The following is a 20,388-nucleotide window of genomic DNA, read 5'->3' on the forward strand; positions in this document are numbered from 1 at the left end:
AGAAAAATGAGGTCACAGCAAAATATTTGATGTTATTTACAAGTCTCAGACTACATCCAAGAAGGCAGGCATGTCTTCCAGTGGACCGGCATGAAGAGGCCTCAAAAATAAATACACTTTGTCACAATTATTTCATCATGTCAAATTGCTCCCAAATACTCACAGTCAAAAACATGCTGTACCACAGGAGCGGCAGCAGTAGGGCTGCTCTTCAGTCACTCAATTCACTGTACCAGTCCTCTCCATGACACATCCATGTCACCTGGCATGTGATACAAACACAAATGACAAGGCTGTGCTCTTCCACCTGAATTCTTATGCACCCCATATGCCCTGCTGCCCTGTATAAAAGGTCATGATGCAACAACCTTTCTGTGTCAGTATTCTTCCTGCTCACTAGGAGGTTTTAACAGGCTTGTATTCAGAGAATCACAGAATGTGCTGGGTTGGAAGGGACTCACAAGGATCATCAAGTCCAACACCTGGCCCTGCACAGCACTGTCCCTGCAAGTCACCCCATGTGCCTGAGAGCATTGTCCAAACACTTCTAGAACTCTGTCAGGCTGGTGCTGTGACCACTGCCCTGGGGAGCCTGTTCCAGTGCCCAAACACTCTCTGGGTGAAGAACCTTTTTCTACTATTCAACCTAAACCTCCCCCAACACAACTTCAGGCCACTCTCTCAGGTCCTGTCACTGTCACCACAGAGAAGAGATCCGTGTCTGGTCCTCCTGTTCCCCTCATGAGGAAGTTGTAAGTGCAGTGAGGTCTCCCCTCAGTCTCCTCCAGGCTGAACAGACCAAGGGACCTCAGCCACTCCTCATATGGCTTCCCCACAAGGCCTAGCTGGCTGCAAGAAGAGAAAGGCAAATTAGCAAACAGGAGCTTGGAGAGAGCTCTGGGTAGATAGAAAAGCCGCCATGCTGTGCCCCAGAGCACCTCAGAAGCCATGCTGCCCAAGCCATTATCTAAACAATGCAGCATCAGTCGCTGGAAGCCATCACTAATGGGATCAGGCTTACTATGTCTTAGTAACCTAGGACTTGCATCAGGACCTTTCAGCCTTTCTAGTGCAACATACCCACCCACAAATGCTTTATTTGTAGATCAAAACCTGACTTTCCAGTGCACTGGCTTCCTGGCCTCACTGCTTCCAATGAGCTGGCTGTGCTCAGCCCCTGCAGCTCTGTTGCTCTGCAGGGCACAGTCACCAGTCCATGAACACCAACTCTGCCCTCTGCTCTGTTTCACAGGAGCTCTTCTGTCTTCTCCCTGTTGGTTGTTGCTCCCATGCCACATCTGCTTGTGTCAGAGCCACCAATGCTGTGCACATCCTAGCACGAGGTCCTTTGCCACCAATGCTCCACACTGGTGCTCCTGCGGGCCACAGGTCATCCCTGCTCACCCACAGCAGCTGCCCCCCCCCCATGGAGATTACCCACCTCTTCCTCCTGGGTTCCCAGCACACATTTCAATGTGTATGAAAGACAACAACTATACAGTCATCAACAATATGCACTCTTCTGCTAAAATGTCTGAGGCCCCAACTCAAAGAAAATACCCACCTCATTTCCTGATGGATGTCTGCTGATTACACCTTCACATGGCCCACAGCCTGTTGGTATTTTCTAAGGCATCAGATGATGTCAGAAAAAAGGGCACAGCAGGAGTCATTATGGCCCAATGTGAGTTGCCCAATCTTTCTGAATACAGCAGAGATGCATTCTCACCTGAGTGGCTTCATGAAAAACACTAAAACCACAGTAACTGTAGCTCTTCCCACTGATACCTTGCATTAACAGCATAGGAAGGCATTTTCCACTCCACAGGAAGCTCTGGCTGTCGCTACTGCAGGATGCATGCAGTGTCCTGGAACTGAAGAGAATTCAAATACAGCTATTTGTGCCTTTAAATGGGAATAACATTCCCTCCCTTTACCACTGCCCATGCCAAGTGGAGAACAGAATTCTGGTATCTCAGTAGCTTTGTTGGAAGGTAGAAACCAGAACTGGCAGAAACCAATGCAAGCAGCCATAGCCTCCCACTCCCCTTGCATGTGCAATGTGAGGTGCATTGTGTTGGGTTACTTCAGTAAGGGCAATGTGAATCATCAACTCTTTCTTGGCCTCCTTTTTCCTCTATTTTAGCTCCAGTGAAAACACTGAACAGAGTCACTTTTGCTAATAAATTCCCGCTGTGCTTTCTCATAGCAGTGTTACAGGACAGATTTATCCCAAACCAGTGAAATTTTCTCCACCAAATGAAGGCAGGGCAGACAGCAGTGGCCTCCAGTCCCAAACCTGAGCAATTGACACAGGTACGGTGCAATGCTTTATTTACTGTGTGGCTGAGTTTGGACTGCCAAGTCTGCACAGCCAGTGATCTCTGGATAGTCCTGCTCGCTGCATCCCTCTTCTGCACTGGTCCATGCATTAGTGCCTGGTGTTCCCACCACAAGAGCTTCAGAATGGACTCCCTGAGCACAGGAAGTAGCAACCTTGTGCTTCTTCCCTACCTCACTTTCCTCCACTGAGTCTGTAAACTCTTTAATGCAGCAAAAAATACAAATTCTGTTGACTCAAAGCTTTGCCTGCACAGAGGAAAGCAAATAGTACTATCTGCTGTTCTGGTGAAAGACTACGCCTATGTTTAATTTTTCCCAACCCTACTACCAATGTGTTGAGGATTTTCTGAAAGTCTTTACTAGAAAATTACAACCACAGCAACACCCTGGTGTTCAGGTTTTGCCTGTTTTCCATAGAAAATTCAAACACTGTGAAACACAATAGAAATGAGAGGCTCCAGCTATCTGAGAGGTACTTATTGGGTTGTTCTTTGGTCTAGGGGCAGGGCAGCATCTACCAGCAGAGTAATCCTCAGAGCAGTTGTTTATCTGATAGGCCTTGCTGAGGGGAAATATCTACCTTAAATGCATCCATCAGAGCTTTAAACAGCATTCTGTGAAAACATGCTATCTAGGTACTAAACAGAATCTGATTTGATTGAAGTCTTTATGCAGCTACTCATTCTAGAGCAACCCTGTCAGTACCAGCTCTCTTGTACACAGCCCCTTCTTTGGTGGTAAACAAAAATCAGCTTCAAGTGTTTTTTCTTATCAATAAGTACTTGACTATTGTAGGGTTTTTCCTTCTCTGTCTGAATAGTAATACTGTTTAGGCAAAGAACAGGAGACTGAGAGGCAACAGAATAGCCCAGGGAGTGAATTCCCCAAAGGCAACAAGCTGCTCTCTGTGCCCACGTGTAAATACAGCAAGGGAGATTTAGCTACGTGAGTGACCAAGAGTTTCTACCTCAAAGTCTTTAAACAATCTGTTTTGATAGCTAATCTGCTGTGCTGAATATCCATCACTAAAAGCTCAGAAGAACAGATTACACAAACATGTTCTAGGAACTGCACAGGTTTCTGCAGGGAAGAATTTTCTGTGGGACTTCCCCTGATGTTACAAGATCTATGGGACAGATCCTTAGCTGGGGTGGGTTGCTATCCCACTATCCCTCAACAGCATCGAAACACTAACCTAGCATTTCTTTTTGTTGTCCAAACTCCGTTTTCCTAAAATACAGCTGCTAAATATTAACATGAAAAACAGTATTTGAGAGATTAAATTGAACAGTCATTTCAGAATGTTTCACATTGCTACAGGAAACCATGAAGCTGCTTTTACAGATCTCCTTCAGCAGCTCTTCTAGCTATGCTGCTGTTATGGCAAAGTTTGTGAATGAAAATACAGAGAGTGACACAGCATTTTTTAGAAATGTGTCTTCATAACAGTGATGAAGCTTTTATTCTCTCTACCAGTTGTAAATAGTCAAACTTCTAGCAACCTACTCAAATCTTCAGAGCTGGCTTTACTGTGCAGTTACAGTACACATACCCAGGCAAAGCTTTCCAGCAGAAAAAAAATGGGAAAAAAAAAAAATCTGTATTTTGTTTTCTTTTCTTCCTTTTATTTTTCTTCTTTTTAATATTTGCTTTGCAGTTGCTCTCTTTCATCCTTTCAAGAATTTAGTCTTCACGGATTTTTTAATTTGCATCATTTCTGTTATTTGTTCAGTGATTTTCCTTTATGAATAATTATTTTTCTGCTTATATTTTTCCTGTCCTATACTACTGAAATGTTGAAAAAAAAAAAAAAGATTAAAAACCTGTTAATTTTATTTGTTGCTGGAGGATTTCTATAAAATAAGCCAGAAGATTGCACCTTAGGTAAAATAGCTACTAACAAAAGCAGATCATCTTTTCAGACATGCAAGAGTCACAAAGGAGCTAACAATTTTTGAAGACAACCTCATTGGCAATTTTGGTAGGTACATATTAGGAATCATTTCTTAACAGCAGGAAATTGACTACAAAAAAAATGTAATCCTCTCATTGCAGAGTATTTGAAAGGCATGACTGAAGAATGAATGCCCCACCCCTTCTAATTGATTGGACTAATCGTGTATTAACTAAGAACATGCATAAGCCTTTGCAAGATGTAGATCATGTACATGAGAGTGGGTAAGAGAAGTCTGGGAAGACTGCTCCTTCATTACGTACAGAACTCATTTACTGCAACTTAAACACCAGTTAGAATCTATTAAATTTCTTAACTCTCCTGTTGAAAAGTTGAATTAAGAACAATTTTCACTAATGAGAATAAAAATTATGAACTCCTATTACTCACTTACTTCACAGAGAGTAGGACAGGAGTTCTAGGGAAATGAATTCTGTGTTCAGTTCTGGGCCCCTCATGAGATGAGGTGCTGGATCGTGTCTAGAGAATGGCAACGGAGCTGGGAGACATGTCTGGTGCACAAGCCTGGTGAGGAGCTGCTGAGGGAGCTGGGGATGTTTATTCTGGAGAAAAGGAGGCTCAGGGAGGACCTTATTACACTCTACAACTGCCTGAAAAGAGCTTGTAGCCAGGTGGGGGTCAGTCTCCTCTTCTGTGTAAAATCAATAGAACAAGAGGAAATAGAGGAAATGGCCTCACATTGAGGCCAATATGAGCTTTAGACTCAAGTTGATCTTTAAAGTGCCTTCCCACCCAAATTCCTATGAAGTTGTGTCAGAGGAGGTTTAGACTCAGTATTAGGAAAAACTTTTTCATGGAAAGGATTATCAAGCATTGGAACAGGCTGTCCAGGGAAGTGGCTGAGACAGCATCCCTGGAGGTAGTAAAAAGAGGTGTAGGTGGGGCCCTTAGGGACATGGTTTAGTGATGGTCTTGGCAGTGCTGGTTTAAGGATTGGGCTTTATGATATTAAAGGTCTTTTCTAACCTAAATGGTTCTAAGATCCTATTATTCTAATACTGGAATTGCAAGAGAAATTTCTGATTCTAGATCATTCTCCTTAGGACAGGGTAAATAATAATTGAATTGCTTAGAGGTCAAGCTAAGGACAGGAAGGCCTCTCAGCAATTACAGTCAGGGGCAAAACAAAGTCATCTTGGGGAAAATTAATATAATTTATTGCCAATTAATAGCAGAGTAAGACAGAAATAAACCCAAACCTAAATGCACCACCTCCTCTCCTCCCTCTCTGCTTCATTCCTATGCTCAACTTTCTGACTCTTCTACCTCATCCCCTCTGCCTTGAGCAGTGCAGGGAGATGGAGAAGTGGGGGTTCTAGAGAGTTTAACACTTTCTTCTTTCTCCTTTCTGAGGAGGAGAACATCCCCTATGGACCACAGTTCCTGTGAAAAATACCCGCTCATGGATGCGCTCCTCTCCATAGCTGCAGCCCCTGCCAGGAAACTTGCCCCAGCATGGGCTCTCCAGGAGTCGCAGCTTTCCTGGGGGCACATCCACCTGCCTCAGTGCAAGGGTGACAGGCTGCAAGGGCAATCTCATCTGTGCCTGGAGCACCTCCTCCCCCTTCTTCGCTGACCTTAAGTGTCTGCAGGATGTTTATTTTCCACTCACTCCTTTCACAGTTGTTGAGCAGCACTTTTTACCCTTTCTCATTTATCACAGAAATTCTTAGCAATGCCATCCCATGAGCTCAGCTTTGGCCGGTGGCAGGTCCATCTTGGAGCTGGCTAAAATGATGGGAAATGATTGTCTGACATGGGGACATCCTCTGCTGCCTTCTTCCAGAAGTCACCCCTGCAGCTACCACAGCCTTGCCACACAAAAACAATACACTTCAAAAGCAGAAGTGTCTGCAGTCCTGAAAAGCATGTTTTCCTTCTGTGCCCATTGTTTATCTACAATGAACATGCTTTACTTCTCAGAATACATACTTCATCTGTAGCAATTGCAACAAAACTCTAGATCCCCCCTCTATTAACCACACTATTTATAGTGTAATACATATTTATGCTTCTTAGAACAGCAGTTTATTTCCCCAGTAATTACAACTCTAAATACCTGCATTATAGTAAGTTTCATATTCAGTGTACCCTTAGTAGAGTTGCTTAGTATTAGCCTAAGTCCAGCTTTACTAGTTGCTTTCTTCCACTCTGTGTTTGTTCATGCTCACACTTGCCACAAAGCTGCTGTCAACCCAACCGGAAGGTTATGAATTGCTTCACTCTGTTTGATCTGCACTTTGTTTGATCTGCTCACAGTGGTTACATTAAGCATACTACTGTCAGATTTCTGTCAAAGTGAGATTTTTTTTCAAATCAAGTTGTGAAAAGAAGACCACCAATGTGCTGTTGTACAACGCAGTTTTATTTCTTTAATGAAATGCCCTAGCATCATAAAACAGAACACATTTTCTAATCTTGAAGCCAGCAAGATTGGGAAAAAAGAAAAATCAAAGCTAGTTTTCCTATACATAATTTCCATACTAAGATTACATTCAGAGGAAAAAATCCCTAGAATTAAAATACAAGAAGACATTACTTACACAGTTCTCTTAAAAATAAACTGGACATGTCATACAACTCACATATGGTGCTTTGCTACTTTAATATGCTACAAATAGAATTATTCAAATGCAACTATGCAGCTTTTCTATTAACTATGACCTTTAAATTTTATTATGTTGCAATACCTTTATTATTTACTTCACACTTCCTTACAACACTATACAATGATTTTTCATCCTTCTCTGGTGGCTTTTTCTCAGAAAGGAGACCTTCACTGTGGCTTTCTTTGGAAACACCAAGCACTCAGTTGCAGATACTCAAATATTCAAAGCATTTCAATATACATTCACTACGAGATTGAGTCTCCATTTTTCAAGTAGGGGTCTCATGACTTGCTAGTAAACTAATGGAAAGAGTTGGTTAGTTTTTATTCCAGTTCTCATTGATGAGAATGTGCTCTGGATAGCTGCAATGCCTCCAACTCCCTCACTGTTGGTAAGCTGAGTGTGCACCATTACCTCCTGCACAAGTATTACTGTAACTTCAAACTCTGGGTACTCTCACAATATTCAAGAATTAACCACAATAACCACAGACATTTTTTACCAAATGACACTTTCAAAAAATATTCACATTTGTAGAACTGCATAATTTCATTTTCAATGGGACGTTAGTTCAAAAGTACTATTTCAATTATTAAACATGGCTTTAAAAAGACAGTATATCTAACACCTGTGTTAGAAGTGTCAGAAAAACACTGGATGAATCAACATTTCAACTCATTGCATTAATAAGGAAAGCAAAGAGCAGTAGTTTTGGAAAAGTATTCAAGTATTTTCCTGAAATATAACAAAATAAAGATCCTAAACTTTGTATGATTGTACTTGAGGCAAATATAATTTGCAAGTGCTGTTTTTCATATAGAGCAATATGAATAATATTTTGTAGCAAAGATATAGAACACAATTTTGATAATACACAAAACTGGAATGTATATAACTTCAATAGAAAAAAATAACCTGCCATTTATAATAATATTCAAGTGCTTCAGTAATTAACTGACCAATCACCATGGCTTACATTGACCACATATATGAGAGACATGAAAATAACACAAGCTAGATGACAGAAGTACCAATAAATATACATGAATACAGAACCATCAGCTGTTTGGACAAAAAAAACCTCAGATGAAGTCAGTTTTAAAGACAACTCTACACTTAAAGAAACTCTTAAAAAAAGATAGAATAGAACAGGAGCTAACTTCTGTCCTCAAACAGGAATAAGCCTGTACAAGAAGAGCAAAATTTAGCCCCAACCCTGGACACAAAACATGTATGTGCCACAATACACAAAACTATATACAACTTAAATAATCACTCCATAACTCTACATGACAGTCTAATGTTTTTTGTTATAAAAACAAATCAGCACAGTGAATTCATGATTTGTCAGATGCCAGTTTCTTCCCTTGGCTTCACAAAGCAAATTATTTTGCTTCATATTTAGTTAAATTATTTTAAGGATTTTCAATCATCAAATCATATTTCTAAACTCAACACTTCAAGATCTTATTTTGCAAAGACATTTTAACACATGGAGTAGAATGTCCAGAGAATTGTGAAGAGGGAAGCTTTTAATATGCTAATATCAGATATTATTAAAACCTAAAACTTTGCTGGTGTTTGAGAACTTATTTATATTTTCCTTTCCTGTGCCTTCCTGATATTATAGAAGTACTCCTGCAATTTGCTTGCAAGACTTTTCAGTTGCACTGTGTGGTATTTGGTATCATCCAAACAGTCATAAAACCTTTTAGAATCCCAAAAAAGCATGATGCAAAGAAACCTTCAAAGACAGAATATATAGGATGAGGTGTGACCTGTATATAGTTGTGCTTTTATTTTTCAAATATCTGTACACTACTATTGTTATTACTTAAAGCCAGGAATGTGTATTTGAATTGCATTGATAAGTTGCAAGGTATTGTCATAATTACAAAATGAAATATTTTAATAAAAAAAAGCAAATGACAACACCGTTGTCCAGCATTTAAGCCACACACAATTACATAACACTCCCAGCAGAAAACATCTTCTCAGACACTGAAAATGTCTTCTCTTGGTGCCAGTGGGAAGTCCAATGTTTCATACAATTACATATTATTGCAACACAACTACTAAATTAGCTCTCTAGAAAAGCAAAGAGAATTTATCAGTCATCACGAATACACAGATACAGGCCAATCCCATCTTTTCTAACAGATTACATTGCTCCAATATATATTGTAATGATTACAATTTTTTTTTTAAAAAAAAGACACAATACAGTAAGATGTCTAAAATTATAGTGAAGCCATAAAAAAATCTAGAAGTTTAAAATACTTGTCAATTTGACTAAAATGCATATTTACTCAATTTCCTTGAGCTTTTATTTTTTCTTCTCCCCATTGGAGGAACAATGTCTATAGTAATTGTTCAATGCTACTCTGGCTGTGGGCAGCTTCATCTTTACAGTCTTCCTCAATTCCTCTTGCAAACAGTTTCATTAACTGGCAGTGAACCCTGAAAAATATAGAAATTAGTAAGAAATAAATGGGTACCACATTTTTAATTCTAGAAATTTAATTCTAATAATCCATTAATTTCAAACAGCTGGATAAAGTTTCTTTCTGAATACAGAAACCATGCCCTCATTTTAGATACAATCCTTCTCTGCTGAGAGGGCTGGACACTTTCATGTGTGCTCTTTTATGCCCCTTGTCCACACAAGAAGTTCTATGGGCACCTAGATGAGTCAATCTTGTCTAATATACAGCATTTATAAAACTCCCCTTTGGACTACTAAGGGATTATATTTTAATGCAACACATTTATATGTAAATATTATGGGTTTGGTTCCCATTGTTCTAAAAACAACAAACAAAACAAGGAACCAAAACTAATCCAAACAACAACAACAACAACCTAACGACAAAACCCTTTCAAATTTCACAAATTTCTTTTCTAATTTGATTATTTGCACAACTGCAAAATTCTTTCTCCATATGTGAAGACCGGAGATAAGACTGTGCTGTGTGCAAAAAAAACACTAAGTATGGGACACAGTATTTCTGTCAGGCAAAGATGTTTACTTAAGCAAATAGGAAAAGCTATTGCTCAGAGCAATGAGGCATTCCACACATTTAAAAAGAAACCTTCCAACAGCATCTTCACTTTCAGCACTTTAAACACATAATAACAGTTCCTAAGAAGTAAGTAGGACTTCAAAGGTAGGGCCGTCCATCTCACTCAAGAGTGATCATTTACAACATACATGGCTGCAGTATTCTCTGGAAAGGATTCAAAATGGTATCAAAAATATTTAGGTTTATTATCAGAAGACTCAAGTTTGCTATGCACAGGCATCTTTTTGGGATGTCTTTGTAAGCATCTTTAAAATCAATGAGAAGGCTTAATGTGTTCTGCTATATAGACAGAAAAATCAAAGCTTACCTCACTTCAATTGCTGAACTATCCAGAGTTTCTCCATCACAATTCCAGGTGCTATTTACAATATTACAGCAACAGGCTGGATGATCTCTGCAGAACTGGCCAAAACGTTTTTTTCCAATGTCCATGACATTGCTTTCGTTGTCTTCTGAAAGCTTTGATGTAAACTGAAAACACTTAACCCGATAAACATCTACAAATGGAAAGTCAAACTACAAAAAAAAAAAAAAAAAAAGCCAGATCAGGAAATTATAATTAAATACATTTGATGAGAAAAGCTATTCAGCATGCATAATTTTGTACTCCAGGAAAGTCTGTCCACTCCAATTTTCTAGAGAAGCTTACCTGAGGTATAAAGTGATATTTGCTTTCCAAAAACTGCACAAGTCAAAAAAAAAACAAAGCCAAAATGAAACCTTACTTCTCAATGGTCACTGTATAGCTCTTATTATAGAAAAACTGTGTAACAAAAGCTGCACGGAAGACCATCCCACCCTGAATTCACATCCTGACTGAGGCCCTGGACTGCAAGCTGATGGAGATAATAGACATCTTAGTTGGGGAATACATTCACAGCAGGATTAAGCCCAGCATCTTCGGGGTGGAGACCACAGCCCCAGGCTATCAGCTGCCAGGCTCATCAGACCCACACATCAAAGCGGGGAGGATGAGAGGCTCTGGGTGTGTGGTGAGAAAGCCTCTGGTCAGAAGCAGTGAATGCCCACCCTCTGCTGCCAGAGGAGCTCCAGGGGCCCTTCACCCCGGAAAGGCACATCCAAGGGACATCCACACGAGGGACAGCAGAGGGGGTGTCATGGCCCATCAAAGGCTGCCCTCAAAGGGGTCCCCAGACCCTGCACCATAGCACTGCACATGATGCAAAATGATGCAACAGATCCACAGTCTTACAAGGGACACTGTCAAACCTGCCCCCTTTGGGGGACACACCTGGGTATTCCTGCCTGCCCTTCCCATTACATCCTGAAAAAAAAAAAATTAACTAGTTAATTCAGCTAGAAAAAGCAGGTCACTTAGAAGACTGCTCTTAAAACTGAGACTGCAGACTTACACTACAATATTGAACAAATGCTTTATAACAAGCATCATTAATTGAAGGGACAATAAATTAGAGGATGCCCCCATCATCCCTGAAAGCAACTTAACAGCTACAGAGCTATCTATTCAGCAAGCTGTATGGAATACAGCCAGCTCATTTAGCAAAGGCCATGGAGTATGTCTGTGTGTATCTACAGGAAGGGGATGACAGGGAAGCAAATGTAAAAACCAATCTGTACTGACATACATTCACCCTTTTTTCTTTCTTTTTTTTTTTTTTTTTTTCATATTTCTTTAAGTTTTCAAGAAGGGTTTCCCAGGAAGGGTTTTTATGGTGGACACTAACCTGAGATAAGGACATATGCACAGCCTTGCATTTAATCTCTACTGCAAAACCAGCATATCCCAGAGAGAAACGGGATAAAAGCAATTTTTTAGTGCTTTTATGCACAAGATATGACATTAGTCCATTGTTAGGTAATTTCCAGAAGACGTTAATAAAATCAGGTTGTGCCAAATATTAAATATGTGTAGTCACAGTCATAGCTCAGTTTCAAGAGACATTAGGATCCAAAGCAGTGATGAATCTTCCTGTCTGACAGCTACAACACATGCAAGAAATAATTTTCAAGTTGAATGCATAAAGCCCATCCTGGTCACTAACATGTAGTAAAACACTGCTAAAAGCCTGCAGTCTACAATCAAATTGCAGTTCTGGTAACTTAATTCTAAACCACATTTTTATATAGTTCCCAAAAGTGATTTATTATTCTTCACCACATCTACCTCAGCTATTCATGCTGTGAGTAGTTTTTCATGCCGTGAGCAGTTTTTCATGACAACTACATGAGGGCATAGTGGTGATAAAATAACTTTAAATATTGTTCAAACAGCAAATACATGGAAAATGCTACAAAACTGAATTCAGATTACAAAAATGGAATTTTGTTAAAATTCCACGGCCAATGCTATGGCTAACTTTGGTAAAAAGTTTTGAGCTGCTTTTTTTTCCCATGCTGAGATTGCATCACACAAAATGCATAAATAAAAAAAATAACCTTGCTTTATAGATATTATTTCTGTCCTATAAGAACACCAATATTTACACCTTTGATGGACACTGTCAAAAGGAATACACACCTGATCATCTTGGTTTGTGTGTCTGACAAGGTATCGCAGAAAATCGAATCTGGAGCATTTCCGGACTAGAATGAGGTCTGCTGAACCATCTGCCAAATGAGCTGCTGGTGAAAGACCTTTTGGACTTCGTGGACAGGCACAGCTCATATTTACTGCATTGATGGCTAGAAATTTCCCTTTTATAACCTTCCATTCTTCTTCACCTTCTGAAAGACATCAATAAAGACGTGGAGATAGGTAATCATTTGATCTACTCACAAGAACACTAAAAAACAATCAATGGCAACTTAAAATTCTTCTCTGGCCATATTCTCGTACTGTCAATAAATATCTAAAATAAACTACATTTAAAAATAATATCTTTAAGTATCTGTTTACCATACACTAACAGAGAAAGTTGCTTTCTCCCTTCTGATTGTGACTATCTCCCATAACTGTTTGCCTGCTCTGGATTTTGGATGTCAAATTCAGGATCAGTGCTATTTGGGAAAACCTGCAAAGCCATAGGAAAGGAAAAGACAGGCAAGTTACAGCTCTTGTAGTGTGAAAGATCAGAAGGATTAACTTTTTAAAATTCTATTTTTGCTCAACTTGTTAATCTTAAATAAACAATGACGCAAGGATTGTAGTTTAGTTTTTAGTTTCTGAAGCAATATTCCTCTTCTGCCTCAATGCAGCAACTTAATGTTTTTAAAAAGTCAAAGGGAAGGGATGACTCAGGGTGCTGCAAGGACCAGCAGGCAGCATACCAGGACTCTGCTTCCACTCTAGCCCCAAATGTCCCAAGATAAGAACTATTAACAGAGCTAAATGTTCCTGTGTGCAAATCTTCAGAGATTTCTGGAAAACAACACAAAGCCTCTTTTCAATACCTTGAAACTCTGAGATTACATGTAGACTGAGCTTAAATGTGTGCTGGCATTGATGCTACCAGGAAGCAGAGGAATTTTCTAGAACAAAGAAGCATTGGCAGGCAATGCAGAGTTGCCAAAACTGTTTTCTCTTGAATATGGATAAAAAATATACGAAAAAATGCCTTTTTTTTATTTTTAGATTACACATATTTGTCTTCCTTATCACAATAAGAAAAAGCCAAAAAGCAGCCATAACACTGTTTTTCTCCTACCAATATAAGTGGACTCATTTCAAATGAACAGTTCCACAGAAGTAATGAGTGCAGAACAGACTATGGACATACATGTTGTTCTAAGACTGGGAAGAGAAAGTGCCATTAGGGGTAAAATTAAGGAGTGAACAAAAAATGCTTGAGTTTGTTTATGTATACAAGATAGAGATTTTGAAGAATGTTAACTGGTATGGACTTGAACATCTAACATGATTCAGTTCTCCACATTTTGGTTAACTTACAGTGATTTTTCAAGGTGTTTTTCTGATGGGATTATAGACGATGTTTATGCTATATATTTCATGTCCTGAAATTCTGATATTCCTTCCTGTCTCAGTTCTAGGAACTTCTCATTTACTTTAGAGAATCATCATTGCAATTGTCTAGGTTATTTTGAACCTGAAGTCTATGATGCATTCATTTTGAATCAACACGTTCCAGGCTCTATACCTCAGAAAAAATAAAAAGAAAAAAATTGTTTCCTAAGTATTTTGTAGTTGTTCTTCACTCTTTGAACTTCTCTTGTTTTCAAGAATTCATTAAAACTTCTTACTATCCATCTCCAGTAACAGAACAAGAAAATCAATTTTCCAGGAAAAACCAGGTAAGCTTATAATGTGACAAAAGACTTAAGGAAAACAAAAAACTTTATTTATAATTTTTTCAACTAGACTATCCCCTCTACCTCCTGAGAAACAAATCAGAAATAGCAAGAAAAAACCACAGCTTTTAAATTCAACATTTTTGCTTAATTTGCCACAGTGCTTTTTAGTATTGCTTGCTTTACTGCTGATCTTTTTATGTTGCTTTCAAACATGACATTACCAAAAGAAGTAATTTAAATCAGATTCAAAATGTGCATCTTAAGAGAGATGAGACATACCTAAATGTCAGACTATAGAATGACTGCTCAAGCTGCAGGCAAATGACAAGACCCTGCTCTGAGATGAAGGAAACTGAACAGAACATGAACTACTGGAACTAAAAACAACAGGCATTTTCTGATACACAAACAACAAAATGCAAACATCTCCCTTTACTGAGAAATTCTTTTGCTGTTTCTCTGAGCAGCATTAGTAATTTAGTCATCAGTGTGTCTAGGTATGTATTAACATTTTAAGTATGCTTAGGGTAAAATGTTTCTTTATGTTACTGTAATAGATGGTTTTCATCTGGTATAAATCTCAGCATGTTACCCAAGAACACCTTCACTGTTCAAAGAAAGAACGAAGTCAGGGTATCAATCACATTTTAAATGAACTGCTGCTTTCATAACCATTTTGCAGTGCGTATCACTGTAACAGCACAAATTATTTGCTCAAAATATCCTACAGCAGGGCAGTCATAAGCAGGGAGTGCATAAGTGACACTCATCAGTGGCCTATTGTGTACACACACTGCAAGTTGCTGAAATCAGCATAAAGTGCTAACAGTCAACATTTACTGAGCACATGCACAGGGACTCCTGCACAATACAAAGAAATATGTCCAGCAACAACCAATCAAGCATCCTCCTAAACTTATCTGAATTATACACAAACCTGGTAGGCACAATGAAAGAGTCAGCCAAGACACCTTGCTGAGTGAAAAGCTTATCTGAAGTGGAGATTTAAAATCCTTTCTATAGTGAACCAAAAGTAGCTGACTGTATTATTTCCTTACCAGTACTGCATGGATAAAGAGACGAGACTGCAAAGAAAGCCAGCTACCAGAAGCAGAATGGAGTAAAGTAAACAATATCCTACATAATCAGCTGATTAATGTCATCTGCAATGTTGGCTAACTAACCTGTAGATTTCTAGTAGTTCCTTTGCTAGATGAAAGGTAACAAAAAGGCAGATTTAAAAACCAAACCAACCAACCAACAAAAAAAACCAAACAACACACACAGACATGAAAAAATACACATAAAACCACCGACAAACAAAAGAAAAAGGCTGGCAATTTATAACTACAATCGTTTCTCAAAAAGACAAATTTTTTTCTTACCAAAAAACCTACTGTCATATTTATATTATTATTTCCATGCACTATTTATACTCTAAAAAAAAATTTCTTTAGCTGAATCTGGCCATAGACTAAAATAACCCAAGAAGTAATCTGATTTGACCGTCTCTTGACTATATTGAAGATCTGAAAGCAGCAGCTAGGTTGAAAGCATTAAACAAGTGTAATGGGAATTCAAGTTGCACAGAAATCTTTATGCTACCAGTGAATCTCCACAGTATGATAATCTTTTTGCTAACAAATGCCTAGAACCTGGCACAGTCACTGTGCAAAAACCCTGCAATTATAGGTCATAAGGACCAAATGACTGTCAAGAAAATTACAATTGTATGGACTGGGCTCTAACAGAGTAAAGGCAGAAAGAAGAACCCATAGGAAGCTGGCCTGCTCTTTAAGAGAGGTTTATCCGGGATGATGAACCAAAGCTGGAAACAAAACTCAAGTGAAACTACATTATCTTTGGCAAGGCCTCAAGTAGAAGCCAGACATAAAGAGATACAACCAGGGGAATGACTGAAGAGAATTCAAAAACACTTGTTTAAATGAGAGGAAAGAGAAGTTATGCCCATTAGAAAAAAAATCCACACTAGTGTGCACAGGGGTTAGAATGGGGATGGAAGAGAGAGTAAGGATAGCATAACTAGAGAAAGAGGACAGAAATCTCATTTATCATTTATAGTGAGAATTGGCGGGATGTTTTACCGAAAAACTGAAGTTCACTTGATCAGCTACTAGTTGTCCAAGTTCACAGCCTCATAGTAGAGTGATATTTGTGCTAACAAACACAAATTTTTAATCCTGATGTTTTCTAAAAGTTATCTTAATGAACTGCTTCCTTCTATGACACCTCACAGTTTATCCATTCAGTCCTTTTCACAAAAACCCATTGTCCTAGCTCACAGAATATTATTTTTCTTAAAGAAACTTAACACACCAAAATTAGTATACAATTACTAATACCAACAATTAGTATAATTTTATCAGAATTTTCTGATGTTTGGGTGGAGAAGACACCTTACATGTTTTTCACCTACTTAGAATCACAGTGTCATAGAATCATTTTGTTTGGAAAAGACCTCTAAAATCAGAGTCCAAGTGTCAGATAAACACCACTAAACCATATCTGCCCAAGTGCCATATCCAAGTGTCTTCTGAACCCTTCCAGGACACCACTTCCATGGTCAGCCTTTTCCAGTGCTTGACTACCCTTCCCATGAAGAGATTTTTCCTAATATCCAAACTAAACCTTCTCTGGTATAATTTGAGGTTATTTCCTCATAACCTGGAAGAAGACAGAGAACCCCACAAGGCTACAACCTCAGGCAGTTGTTGAGTGTGATGAGGTCTCTCCTGAGCCTCCTTTTCTCCAGGCTAAACACCCCCAGCTCCCTCAGCTGCTTCTCACAGGATTTGTGCTCCAGACCCTTCACCAGCTCTGTTACCCTTCTCTGGACATGTTTCAGCACCTCAATGTTCTTCGTAAAGTGAGGGGCCCAAAACTGAACCCAGGATTCATGGTGTGGCGTCACTAGCGCTGAGTACAGGGGGGCAATGACACTTAGATGTGTTTTCTGTAAGCTAAAAGAAACAATGGATTATCAAGTAACTCAATGTTTAAAAAACCAAAATACATGCACACTTGAACTGCTATCTTCTGAAAAAGAATAATTTGTGTAATACTATCACATTTTACTTTCTTTTGATAAATTACCTTCATGTTTTAATCCATGTTCCTTGTTCTGTTCTGCCAGCTGTTTCTCACTTTGCTTGCAAATGTAACATCTGAAAACAAAAATACCATTCAATTCCTGAAAGACCTCTGTTATTATTCATTTCAACTTAATTTTACCCAGTCATTACAAGATGTTTCCCCACCACAAATGCACCACAGCACTGGCAATCCTCATGTGGCATGAATAATCACAGCCCTGCAGGCAGTGCAGTGATTTAAGTACAGTTCTAAAGATAACTGGATGTCAGAGGTAACAGCAGCAGAGAGCGACAAGATCACACAGACTGGAAGGGATCTCTGGAGTTATCAAAGTTGGTCTTACAGAATCAGGATGCTTAGTGTCTTATTCAGTCAGGTTTTGAGGATGTGTGAGGGTGAAGTCCACAGACCTCTGGGCACCTTGTTCCAGCATCTGACTGCTCTAACAGTGAAAGACAGTGACACACTGGAGACACTCCATCTCACAAGTGCTGAGTGAAGAGAAAGGATCACTCCTGTTGACTTCCCTCCTGCTTAGAAAACTCAATACAAGGTAGGCTTTCCTTGCTGCAAGGACATACTGCTAACTCAGGTACAGCTGTTGCTCACCAGGATCCTGAAGATATTTTTGGCAGAGCTGCCTTCCATCCAGTCAGTGCCCAATCTACACACTTGCATGGGACAATTCCACCCCAGGTACAGGACATCTACATCTTCTGAACTTCAGGAGATTCCTATCAGCCATTTCTTTCTTCAGCCCACAAAGATCCCTCAGAACAGCAGCCCGGACTTTCAAGATAAACCACACCTCCCAATCTGGTATCATCCATAAAATTGCTGAGAGCACACTTTCTGAGACTGTCCCAGTCATTAATAAGGATGTGGCACAGTATCAGGCCCAGTATTCCCAAGGGACACCACTACTAATTGGCTGCCAGGCAGACTTGGCACTCACAACTTTTCTAGCAGTCCAGCCAGTTTCTAATCCACCCACTTACCTAGTCCACACCTCATCAACTTAGTTTTAAGAATGCTACAGCAAACAGGTCCAAAGGTCTTGCTAAAGTCAAGGTATGGAACATCCCCCTCATCCAGGAGCCTGGGGAGCTGAATGGCCTGGGGTGAGACTACATTAGTGAAAAATGGGGTAAAGGAGTAACTTCGCAGCCTTTTTGATGTATCTTATCACTATGCTGCCCATGCCACTGAGCAGAAAGTTCCTTCAGCCCACAGTTTCTTCAGCCTGTTGTTATGATCAGTATATTTAAATAGTCCCTTCATAAGAAGCAACACCCTTCACATCCCTCACTGATTTCAACTCTGCCTGAGCTTTGGCTTTCTCAATTTCATTCCTGCATGTTTAAGCAATGTCTTTAGTGCTCTTCCAAAGTAACCCATTTCACTTTCACCTTGTCTACTACTCAGTTCCTTGCTCATCCAAATTCCTTTTCTATCCTGGTTATTCACATTTCTGAGTATCAGAATGGATTATTCTTGAACTTTGAGGAGGTACCAACTAACTCTCCTATGCCTCTTTGTACACCAGGACAGTCTCCCATGGAATCTTGCCAAGATATCCAAATAAACCAAGCTGAAGTCCAAGGTTGCAATTCTACTTTTTGTCTCATTTACTTCTCTCAGAAGTAAAAACTCTATAATCTCACAGTCACCACTGCCAAAACTGCCCTCAACTATCACATCCACACTTTTTATGTGCTGTAACACACAGCAGAGCAGTTTTTCTAGCCAGCCTGTCACTCATCTGCATGATCAATCTCATTACCACACTGCAGGATTTTCCTAAATTTCTTGTGCCCTTCCAGCAGTTATCTGGAAGGATAACTGATAAGGAATGCCTGTGAGGCACCAGTTATTCCTTACTCCATTCCTGAAACCTGGATGACAGCTCTCTCCCTCTGGAGCCTCCCCTGCATGAGAGCACCTGATGGGCTGGGATAGCTGCTCCAGCTGCTACTACAGTCTGCTCTCTAGTGTCACAGCACTAGCACAGCAGTCTTATTGTTTCTGGACAAAGTTTGTGGCTTCTCTGTATCCTGCTGTGACAAGTACTTTATGTCTGATAGCTAAATCCATATGTAAAGAGGAATAATCAATACTAGTGCATAACTTCAAGCAGGTGAAAGCAAAGAGAAAGGAAGGAGCACTGGGAGATTAAGGCAGGCTCCCTGACTAAAGAAACAAGTGAAGAATACCACACAGGATTTATACAGCATCATAGCAGTATACAAAGAAACAGGCTAAATAGGCTAATTCTTGAGAGGACTTGTCCTCAGGACAAGCCACGCCAGCTGTTATGGCACTAAAACAACCACTAAAATTTCTAGATGCAGTTAGGATGTGAACACTTGAGAATTTCTGAATTATTATTTGCATTTGTAGAAGCTGCAAGGCATCCAGATTTTTGATTTCTTAGTAGAACATAGCATAGTATCCTCAGCATCTTGTAACTGGGTCCTGTGCTGTTACATTTTGCTTCACTTAAAACTGAGGGAGGAAGAGAACCAGCTAACCAAATTTTATTAGATTTTTGTTTAATGATCTGATAAAATGAGGTGTTCTTTTTAATGAGTCAATAATTGTTTTTACAAGCTTATCTCTTTTAGAGTAAGTGTTCTGATATTAAAACCAACAGTTCTGCAACCTCTGTTTATGTACAGGCCTTTTTAAATAGTTCACACCAAATATAGAGATAACATTAGCCTACCCCGTTCTGCAGCTCTCTTTATCTCGTGGAGATCCATGTGTGTGTTTTGCTGGTTGATAAGCAATTGTTCCTTCATAATAGTGATGAGAAAGAAAAGTCTTGAAGCCTACATTAAAAAAAAGGCATTATGGAGGATTAAGTCACTATAAATCAACACGGCAAATATCCCTACATACATTCCTTGATTTTTCATCTTTCCTTCTCTAAGGACTGCAAAACAATAGCAGCCCTCCTCAAGATCAGAAGTCCTTTTCTTACAATGTTTTAGACTGTAAGGAACAAGAAAATACCAAAGAACCACTCCAATGT

At 39.4% G+C, this 20,388-nt stretch overlaps 1 protein-coding gene across 3 annotated transcripts in view; it reads right to left on the bottom strand.

The window, feature by feature from the left end:
* Window positions 1-6,662: 6,662 nt before the first annotated feature.
* Window positions 6,663-20,388, bottom strand: part of CERK (ceramide kinase) — a 42,169-nt gene continuing 28,443 nt past the window's right edge. For all 3 annotated transcript variants that reach the window (XM_038154039.1, XM_038154040.1, XM_038154041.1), the window contains 5 exons: window positions 20,080-20,185; window positions 17,355-17,425; window positions 12,511-12,716; window positions 10,318-10,526; window positions 6,663-9,387 (listed from right to left, as the gene is read on the bottom strand). In XM_038154039.1, the coding sequence (XP_038009967.1) occupies window positions 9,288-9,387; window positions 10,318-10,526; window positions 12,511-12,716; window positions 17,355-17,425; window positions 20,080-20,185 (692 nt within the window). In that variant the 3' untranslated portion in view covers window positions 6,663-9,287. The remainder of the gene's footprint in view (window positions 9,388-10,317; window positions 10,527-12,510; window positions 12,717-17,354; window positions 17,426-20,079; window positions 20,186-20,388) is intronic.

This window comes from Motacilla alba, chromosome 1A (assembly GCF_015832195.1).
Source record: "Motacilla alba alba isolate MOTALB_02 chromosome 1A, Motacilla_alba_V1.0_pri, whole genome shotgun sequence".
Lineage (NCBI taxonomy): Eukaryota > Metazoa > Chordata > Aves > Passeriformes > Motacillidae > Motacilla > Motacilla alba.